At 32.9% G+C, this 9,398-nt stretch overlaps 1 protein-coding gene across 1 annotated transcript; it reads right to left on the reverse strand.

Moving 5' to 3' along the window:
- Positions 1–538: 538 nt before the first annotated feature.
- LOC111504206 (atypical protein kinase C) lies at positions 539–7,987 on the reverse strand. Its single transcript, XM_074184834.1, has 6 exons — positions 7,967–7,987; positions 5,908–6,040; positions 4,906–5,529; positions 3,020–3,288; positions 2,434–2,549; positions 539–1,031 (listed from the first exon to the last, which is right to left on the reverse strand). The coding sequence occupies exons 1-6, from the start codon at positions 7,985–7,987 to the stop codon at positions 944–946; spliced, it is 1,251 nt and encodes a 416-aa protein (XP_074040935.1). The 3' UTR covers positions 539–943.
- Positions 7,988–9,398: the final 1,411 nt, after the last annotated feature.

A 9,398-nucleotide genomic window follows, 5' to 3' on the forward strand; every position in this document is an offset into this window, starting at 1 on the left:
TTTGGGAAGTGACGATAAGAGGACAGGACTCGCGAAATGGTTTTGGACAGGTTCGCACTCAAACTTTTTTATATCCAAAATGCTCATAGTTTTGATATAGGTACCTTACGGAATGAAACCAAATTCCCAACACCAAATCGTTATTTTTAACACCTCGACACGTGTTTCGATCACTAAGTGATCATCTTCAAAGAGGAAGATTGAAACAACATGAGTTTTAATCTTCCTCTTTGAAGATGATCACTTGGTGATCGAAACACGGGTCACTTGGTGATCGAAACACGTGTCGAGGTGTTGAAAATAACGATTTGGTGTTAGGAAAAACTCCAGTAATATTCATTACTACACCAAAGGTTCCAAACAGTGCATCATAGGTACCTACTTCTTAGTTGGTAAAATTTCCGAATTAGTTTGTGGACATTTTTCACTATGTGATCTACGTGATCATTCCAGCGTAGAATTTGGTCGATCATGACGTCTTGGACAGTTGATAGAAAGAATAACGGTTGTTTGTAACATGTAAATTATGTACTCGACATTGTTGTAAATCTTTATTGTTGAAAATTCATTTCAATATAAAAAAAGAGTGAAATAATACTATTGCCAAGCATTCAACGGGAGGCAGAACATATTCTGTAGATTAAAAGGTATGCCGGTCAATTTGCACGTCGTCGACGACGTGGCCTGCATAAATTTAGCCATATGAACTACCATAAAGCCTGTACCTCAATATAAATTATCAATCGTTTCAATCGATTTATTTTTCGTTGGATTACTATATTTCCTACTTTCGTTGGCATTCTCCGGATTATTCTCGTCAATCGAATTGGTATCTATATGCACCATATTTCTGAAAATGTGGAGGTGGTGGCAGCATTAGTGGCGGAAAACGTGAGAGTGGAGGTGGTAGATTTCTGGGATGTAGAGCGCAAAGAACATTGTGTCACACGCAATCTTCTAAAGACATAAGAAGTGGGTTGACATATTCGAATCCTTCAAATTCTGATTGATCAATTTTTTCGATTACCCTCCTGTGAAAAAAATAAGTATATAGCAAAACACAAAAAAGTTAAAAATTACATATTAATAATTACTTGTGGCAGAGATGAAAATGGGTTTTTCAAGAACGTATTACCAGAACAAAAATATTAATATATACGAGGATTGTTACAGAAATAAAGTGTTAAAATTTCGCAGGCTACGTGTACTTTCGATTGGTCATTTAGTTAGTTTGTTGGTGAGAGGCATGGAAGTTTAAAATGTTCTGCGTGTTCCGTGATTTTCTGCTACAGAAAAAAAAATAGACCAAAAAATCATCGTTATAAAAATGTGTGTGAAAAAGGGTGAGAGATAAAAGACATGGTTGCTATTTTTGTGAAAAAAGATCCCGATATTTGTTTGAAAGTGATTGATAATGTTTCGTGGTGTATTTCATCAGTTCGGACTTCCATTGTCTAATAATATAAATTGATTTGAAATCCCTGAAAAAATAAAAGATTAACCGAAAATAACAATTTTATTGAACAAGAAACTGAAATTACAAAGAAATAACATACAACAACAACAACCATAAATTTAAAAAAAAATTGAAATAATAATAGAAGCTGAAAAAATTTTAACAATTAAAAATATTAATAACAAAAAATGAAAAAATAATAAAAATTAAAAGATTTTAAACGAAGTTATGTCACAACGTTTCGATTGTTAGTATCCACAATCCTCTTCGGGTGATAACTGGACTTATTCCTCCGAGATCTGACTATTTATAGGTCATTCGAGTGCTTTCACCTATCCCCTCTTTTTGATTAGACATATGGAAACCTCTAATCAAACGAAAAACGACCAACTCCCGCCAAACGGCCATCTCCCGCCAAAACCAATGAAGCGGAAAGAGGGAAGAGGGGATAGGTGAAAGCACTCGAATGACCTATAAATAGTCAGATCTCGGAGGAATAAGTCCAGTTATCATCCGAAAACGATTGTGGATACTAACAATCGAAACGTTGTGACATAACTTGGTTTGAAATCTTTTAAATTTTATTATTTGTTCATTTTTTGTTATCAATAGTTTTAATTTTTCAACTTTTTTCAGCTTTTATCAATATTTAAATTTTTATTTGTTTGGTTGTTGTTGAATGTTATTTCTTTGTAATTTCAGTTTTTTCTTTAATGAAATTGTTATTTTCGGTTAATCATTATGATTTTTTGCAGGGTTATCGCGATTTTTTCAGTGATGATACTAACATGGTGGTAGGAATTCAGAACACTTTTTATTTTTGTCTGACTCAATTTAGTTTTCGAGATATAGCCTGTCAAAGTTTGTATGACGTCGTATTTTACCTTTTTTTAAAATCAATAAACGATTGCAATTCAATTATTTTTTTAATTTAACACAACTTTTTCCGAGTAAAAGTTACAGCTGGACTTACTTACCGATCATCTGGTGTCAGATGTACTGGTTCGTTCGTAAACTCTGGTGGAAAGTTGGCCAAATCTCTGTCAGAACTCAAACGGGGTTTATATGGAGGTATAACTTTTTTTTGTTTGAGCTGAAATGAAAAAAAAAACTGTACATACCTACTGCAAATCCTGGAATCGGCTTAGGTATATCTCTGTGTATGCGCGCGCGCATGTATGTGTGTGCGTGAGTGTGGAGAGAGTTTGTGAATGTGGTTTGTGTTTGTTTGTCCGATAATAAAGCATTGCTTTTTGACGAAAAAACTACTATTGAAATACTGTGTAATTGTGTTTTGTGTTATCAAATAAATTTGTTGGACTAAAATGAATGTACCACTTATTTTTCGTTGAGAAAGCACGTCACGTAACAGATAGTTCGCAACAATACTGCGGTAGAAGATAACCTAGATGAATATAGAAATCCATGTTTCGAAGATGCCAGTATATAAGTTCAGTCTCTAAAATATCGAGCCAGAACAGATGTTTGTCCTTGAAACTATTATAAGTGTTCAAGGTAGTTTTTGTAATGTCTGTATATATGAAAAAAATATCTCGATCTTACCATATCCCAATCTATACTTTCAAAAAATGGGTGTTCAGTGATTTCTGTAAATGCATCAGGGTTAGGGCATCCTAAGCGATCAGCAGGATTTCTATTCAGAAATCCTTTGAGGACATTAGCAGCCCTCACACTCAATGATCGAGGAATGCGTATTGTTTTTTTTAATATCACTTGGAAAAGATAGTCTTCAGTGTTCTGATCCGGATTTTCAGATGCTCCAGCTATGTCAAACGGTGACCGTCCAGCCAAAATTTCATACAAAAGTACCCCTGAAAAAAATAAGGATTTACATCAACAATGATTAGAGAAAATACATACATACTCATATCGTTGGCAAATTTTGATCAAATATATCATCTTAATAATACTCAATGTTATTAATTATACATTTCTTCAATTTCATTATAATTTGAATTCAAATGATAAAAATCAAGAAGTTGGTTCATAATTCTTGTTCAATATATTTGTTACAAAAAATATTATGTCAATTCAGCAAAAAATAAATCTGTAATGTGAGTTTTCTCTACCCTTATGATATTCTAATTATATAAATTGATGGATGAAGCTGTTACTACGTGGTAGGAGATCATCATAAAAAATGAGAATTAAAACTATCTATGTTTTTTACCACTTTTATTCGTAACAAATATAAGCGGCAAAAAATATATAGGATGAAGTTTTAATTCTCATTTTTTCATATCCTAATTATGTCTTTTTTTTTGTAGAATAATCAAAATAAGAATGAGATTTCATTATGGACCATTTGCTAGTAAAAATGTAAAAACTATGAAAATGTGAGAAGAGCCGACATGTGAATTTCATAGTTACTAAAAAGTTACCGTCGTAAGTTGTGAATCAATAATATCATTTATTAAAACACTAGATCTTTAAAAGCTATTTTGTCCAGAACTGATCTACTGTTTGGTAGATATCTGTCCTCGATACAGTGTTCAGACACGTTTTGGTCTCTGTTGGAGTATTGATAGTTTTGGTAGGACAAAGCGCCCTGTCAAAAATCATCAAAGGACAAAATATCATTAGAATTGTCCAAGGAATAGTCCCTTAATTTTTTTCCGCATGTTCAATAAACACCCCGTATAAATGTTAATATCCAGAAATACATTTTAGAAATAAAGTTACATTTCCCGTGTACCAACTAATTCAAACTCACCTATAAAATGCAGGCACACCTTAAGAAATATAAGTTTAATAAGTAATCTTATATTTCTGAAAATAACTAGCTGTTTCGAAATTTAATAATTGGAAAAGCTTCAATGGCAACGACTGCAAACCTGAGTTCTATTTTGCATAAAATAAACGATATTACAAAAAAGGGTAGATATGGTGTTTTTATATTCCATTGGAATGCTCCGGATCCACGTCAAACGTAGTTTCTTTGGCAATACTGGCCTTTTGGGTATGCAGGCAACAATACCACACGACTGAATGCAAATTGCCTATTACTTATTAGTTAGTGGTAGCCATTAGCCATCAATATAACGTTAGAGGCTTAGGTTATAGGTTATGTCGGTGGTGGTAGCACAAAATAAAATATTGAATGCAAAACAACAATGGCGCTCCAACCGACAAAAGAAGAACATTTATACCACAACAAATACTTCTTGTAAATACGAACGACGTACAAAGACAGGAGAATGGTTTCCTTACATAGCCTTTCAAAAAAATGGGTTATTTACTAGGAGTATTCCTGGATGTGAGATCTCTACAGTGCAATTCAGTCCACACGAGAATTTCGATCTATAACATTGCTGTATTGAAAATTTATTGTATTTTTCACTTCACTTACAGGAAACTTTGTATCTCTGCTATCGTATATATTGCAGACAGATAAAATCACTCATATGTAGAAGAAATATAACACTCACCTAATGACCACCAATCAACAGAAAATCCATAATCTTCACCACATAAAATTTCCGGTGCTATATAGTTGGGAGTACCACAAAATGTTGAGGTAGTATCTCCTGGTCTAATGCCTTCTTTACAAATGCCATAATCAGTCAATTTAATGTGTCCTTCATGATCTAAGAGAACGTTTTCCAACTTTAAATCCCGGTAAATTATACCCTTGCCATGTAAAAAGTTCAAAGCTAATGAAATTTCTGCGGCATAAAACCTGGCGTGTTTTTCCGGTAATCTTCTCTCTCGTTGCATATGTGACGTAAGATCGCCTCCTTGAACAAATTCTATGACAAAAAATAGTCGCGATGGAGTTTGGAAACACGAGTGTAAACCAACTAAAAATGGATGATTTGAAACTGTTTCAAAAACATGTTTCTCGGTTCGTATCCAATTGATATTCCCACCTTCCTTCACTAGAGCTTTCTTTATCACTTTCATAGCATAAATTTGCCTAACTTCTTTCAATTCTACCATCAACACTTTAGCGTAGGAGCCTCGTCCTATAACTCGTATGAGTTCGAAGTCATCTAGGGAGTACTGGGGCTGGGATACAGGTTCCAATTCATCAAGCGGTTTGTTGGGATCCCCTAAAAACAGAGAACATATTAATTATTAGGCCGTGATACAAATAACAGCTTTATATGTGCCAATCGTTTTTTAGTGTTCCATGTTTTGTCATGATATTCGTAGCATTTTCACAAATTGTTACTGATGATGCGATTTCATGACTACAGGCGAAACGTTTATTTTTGCTAATTGGATGAGTACATTTCATCACAATAAATTTGCCAAGAGATATTTGAAAAATGTTATCAGTTCAACGTAAAAGCATATCTAAAATTGAATGTTTAGTGAAAATCTTATATTAAACTGCAGGTTTCAAAAAAATATATTCTCAATACATAATATACTTTCTCATCTACTGATATAACTGAAAAATGAAGTAAGGGATATTAATTACTCACCTGTTAGATTCGGTTTATTTACAGTATTGCGGCTCTTCTTACGCACCAGTACGAGTAACTTACACTGAATACATTTGAAACCTTGTCTTCCCAATCTCCAGATTCGATTTTTGCAATAAGCGCAAAAATATCTCTACAACATAAAATATCGTATCAAATTATCATCCACATGAATAAAAATAGAATATCAATATTATTATCATTCAAGGTTTATGGCATAACAATCTGCAGGTAGGAGTAAACCATCATTAACCACACGACAGTTGCTGTAAGAATTACTACTAAAGTACAACTGTACAAGCACAGCTTCATAAGCATATACAGTATACATTTAATTAAATTCTAGCCATGGGAATCTTGTTTGAATTGGAACTTGGAAGAAAGACGTAGAAGTAGAAAGTCAAAACATTTTTTCTCAAAATTCAATCTCTCCTAAAAATATAACCCTTTCAAATTAAACCTAGTTTAATAATTTTAATAATTAATTTTTATTAAATACCCAAACGCACGCCAGGGCCGGTAATAAAACGACCTGAAAGCTCATGAAATATTTTGTTGCGACTCTTTTGCAATACTAAAATATGGTGGATCTTGCAAAGTCGAAGTAACTTTTATTGTGAATAGTTAAAGCTGTCGGCAAGCTCAAAGGCCAAAAAAAAAACAATACAGAGAAATTACGCCGCTGCCAACTAGTCCACGTGTACTGAAGAATGGGCGGTTCGTATTGGATAATTTTTACTAACCAAGTTTTATGATTGGCTGAAGAGTCATAAAAATAAATTTGAAGTCATGTTATGGTGACAAATAGAATGCGAGGATGCTTATCGCCGTCTTGTCGTCAATGTTCAGTTCAGGAACTGATCGCGATTTGAGTGTTGAAATTCGATATTGGTTCAGTTATAATTACTTAAAATTTTTGTGTAATAACAACGCAAACTTTTTCCAGTGTAGTGATTCCAATAGCGGCGGTGAACAATGCGAAAAAGAGATACCCGTGAATAAGATTCGAATGCTTTTGAATATTGAAACACAGAGAGTATGTTTCAATGTATATATGAATCTATAGAATCTACATATCAAGTTTGGTTTCGAGGGAAACAAACTATTACATCAACAACAGATTTGACCGAAATTCCTTTCTCAACTGTACGTAAAATAGTCAAGAACAAACCTTAGGAACGCAAGTTGCGTGATGTGATTCAGGATTACCAAAATTTTTAGATGTTCATCTAATAAAATCTAATAAAAAAATTAAATAATGACAGTTGATGAAAATTTTTATCCACTGTCATTATTTAATGTTTTTCTATTTGTTTTTGAACCATTTTATATTTTATTCTCACGTTATTGTCCTGACGAAGGTGTGAAATATACCGAAAGCTTGACATATAACAAAGAGTTTTCTTTGTAACAGCCCAGCTATTGACTGCAACCTCACGAACCTCACGATATATATATATATATATAGTTAGCTTCCTAACTACATCATTAAAGGGGAGCTGTTGGAGAATGGTTGCACCATATCGTTTACTTGAACTATACCAACGTATCTTCGAGCATCATTTTGGTATACACGAATTGAATTGAAACAAAACCATTCATTTTGCAGTTGTGAATCTATTAAATTCAAAATCAAAAATAAATGGCAACAAAATAGAAATACAAAGAGTTATTGTGTAATATATATATTTTTGTACAACTCTTTGAATGCTGCATAAGAAATTGGTTTCGTTTGAATAAATGTCATGCCATTAATTATTTGCAATGCTCCTGATTTGGCGTAAAATGACGCACTCGATTATGTTCAATATTTCATGGGAATAATTTCATGTATCTGAGGTTCATCGAATACTTAAATTTAATAAAACATATTAATGTTCAGATTGTGAATGTAACCAAGTTTCAATTTGGTACAGGTTAGAGGCAGAGGGAGATAGATACGAGTTTATTTGCAATGTAAAATTCCGTGGTCATTAAAAATGGTTTCCTAGGACAGAAATATAAAAATACTATGGAGCGCCACTTTGATATATATTACCAGAAATATGATAGAACTTACCAATAATTGATTACAATTCATTGTAACTTATCTAAAACAAACTTCTGATATTTCCAATTTTACAAAACCACTAAAAGTGTTTCGCTATATAGCACCTTCTGGAGTCACAATACTGTGTATACAAATTCTCTGTCATGCTTTTATATTAGGTAAGTTGAATCACTATGAATATTACTACCTGCTAAATTTCTACATGATAGATGCATTTCATGAACTATTAATCTCTCTAGGAACAATTTATACAGTTGTTGCCCTGAGCCCTCATTTTACCTACTTTTAAGATTTATCTTAATTACCAATTCTCTCCTTTCGAAGTAAATTCAATAATGAATTTGAATTGTACCCTTTTAAATTTAATGATTTCTAAATTATAGTTTCCTTCTTTGTGTAAATTCAGTGTCTGTGGGATTTATAAACATATCAAAAAACTTATGGCTAGAATATTTTTTCAAACACAGGAGGAATGTATACTTTGGGAAAATGGCCCAAATCATAATATTAAGCCCTATATTAATTCATCAAGTATAGCCACGATAGTCGTGCCATAAACCAACTTTACTGATAAATAAGATAGGCGGAATAGTTACACAAGCAATTAATAAAAAGAAAATGACTGAAGTCTGAACCTGAACAGAGCAATATCGATACCCTTTCCTTATTTCTGATCTATTAAACATTATTATAATCGTAGGATAATTCTTTAAAAGAAAACAAATTTTGAAAATGACAGGATTATTCGAATGTGAATTAGTTGCTGATATAATATGTTCCTGATATAATATGTTACCTAGTCTGAAGCTACACAATGAATTCGATACAACCGACGAGCAACTAATTGGAAAAAACAAATGAAAAAATCACGGGATTATTCCTCTGAAAATATAATTGATCATCACTCAGGACAGAAAAGTATGCCCTGCCTAAATTCTGATAGATTCGATATACCTACAAATAATATGAAATAAAACTATGAGGAATCATGAATAGGCCCAATTAATCGTTCCTACCTGTAAAACGTGCATAAGTGATGAAAAAGGGAACCTGATTCGTGGCTATATGATGTTTTCAACAATACTTTAGGTGCATCTAACATATATTATATATGAGTTTTACATACTACGAACAACAAAAGCCACTTTTACCCAAACTGTCCCAAATCCTTATCGTGATTCTGAGAAACCGAAATGTTCCCTAAAATTAACTAAACCTAATAAACTGCGAATAATTACCAATACCGAAATCACTTCTGAAAACAGTGACTTGAAATATCTCGTATTTCAATCCACTTAAGAATTTTTTCAGAAGTCTGTAGGGAATCCAACCGACCTATTTATGACTTCGTACGCGACAGCCTTTTTTTTGTATTTTCAAAACTTTTCAGCCACAATTCCCTTAGGGAGTTGCACTTCCAAATCTACCAGAAATCCTACCA

Source organism: Leptinotarsa decemlineata, unplaced genomic scaffold (genome assembly GCF_025532065.1).
Source record: "Leptinotarsa decemlineata unplaced genomic scaffold, Ldec_3_MD MMD2_tig00026358_RagTag_RagTag, whole genome shotgun sequence".
NCBI lineage: Eukaryota > Metazoa > Arthropoda > Insecta > Coleoptera > Chrysomelidae > Leptinotarsa > Leptinotarsa decemlineata.

Coding starts and splice junctions, on each gene's coding strand:
- LOC111504206 (XM_074184834.1), bottom strand. CDS start 7,987: ATGAATTGTAATCAATTATTG. Junction 6,041..7,966: donor TGAATTGTAATCAATTATTG/GTAAGTTCTATC, acceptor TTTATGTTGTAG/AGATATTTTTGCGCTTATTG. Junction 2,550..3,019: donor AAAGTATAGATTGGGATATG/GTAAGATCGAGA, acceptor TTTTCATTTCAG/CTCAAACAAAAAAAAGTTAT.